The following is a 950-nucleotide window of genomic DNA, read 5'->3' as shown; positions in this document are numbered from 1 at the left end:
GGTTGAGCTGGTGGAGCTGGTGGAGCTAGTCGAGCTGGTGGAGCTAGTCGATCCGGTGGAGCTAGTCGAGCTAGTCGAGCTGGTGGAGCTGGTCGAGCTGGTGGAGCTAGTCGAGCCGGTGGAGCTGGTCGAGCTAGTCGAGCTAGTCGAGCCGGTGGAGCTAGTCGAGCTGGTGGAGCTGGTGGAGCTGGTGGAGCTAGTCGAGCTGGTGGAGCTAGTCGAGCTAGTCGAGCTGGTGGAGCTAGTCGAGCTAGTTGACCCGGTTGAGCTGGTGGAGCTGGTGGAGCTAGTCGAGCCGGTGGAGCTGGTCGAGCTGGTCGAGCTGGTCGAGCTAGTCGAGCTGGTGGAGCTAGTCGAGCTAGTCGAGCTAGTTGAGCTAGTCGACCCGGTTGAGCTGGTGGAGCTGGTGGAGCTAGTCGAGCCGGTGGAGCTGGTGGAGCTAGTCGAGCTAGTTGAGCTAGTCGACCCGGTTGAGCTGGTGGAGCTGGTGGAGCTAGTCGAGCTGGTGGAGCTAGTCGAGCTAGTTGAGCTAGTCGACCCGGTGGAGCTGGTGGAGCTGGTGGAGCTAGTCGAGCTGGTGGAGCTGGTGGAGCTGGTGGAGCTGGTGGAGCTAGTCGAGCTAGTCGAGCTAGTCGAGCCGGTGGAGCTAGTCGAGCTAGTTGAGCTAGTCGAGCCGGTGGAGCTGGTGGAGCTGGTGGAGCTAGTTGAGCCGGTGGAGCTGGTGGAGCTAGTCGAGCTAGTTGAGCTAGTCGACCCGGTTGAGCTGGTGGAGCTGGTGGAGCTAGTCGAGCTGGTGGAGCTAGTCGATCCGGTGGAGCTGGTCGAGCTAGTCGAGCTGGTGGAGCTGGTCGAGCTGGTGGAGCTAGTCGAGCCGGTGGAGCTGGTCGAGCTAGTCGAGCTGGTCGAGCTGGTCGAGATGATGGATGTGGTGGAGGTCGTGTAGTAGTGGT

At 61.7% G+C, this 950-nt stretch overlaps 1 protein-coding gene across 1 annotated transcript in view; it reads left to right on the top strand.

Moving 5' to 3' along the window:
• Positions 1-950, top strand: part of MONBRDRAFT_39089 (uncharacterized protein) — a gene marked incomplete at its 5' end in the record, with an annotated part of 1,113 nt that extends 163 nt beyond the window's left edge. The window contains one exon of the mRNA XM_001750250.1: positions 8-950. Within this exon, the coding sequence (XP_001750302.1) occupies positions 8-943 (936 nt within the window). The 3' untranslated portion in view covers positions 944-950. The remainder of the gene's footprint in view (positions 1-7) is intronic.

The sequence above is a fragment of the Monosiga brevicollis genome, genomic scaffold (genome assembly GCF_000002865.3).
Source record: "Monosiga brevicollis MX1 MONBRscaffold_38 genomic scaffold, whole genome shotgun sequence".
Lineage (NCBI taxonomy): Eukaryota > Choanoflagellata > Craspedida > Salpingoecidae > Monosiga > Monosiga brevicollis.
The sequence above is the reverse complement of the archived record's forward strand: the minus strand, read 5'-3'. Positions and strand labels throughout refer to the sequence as shown.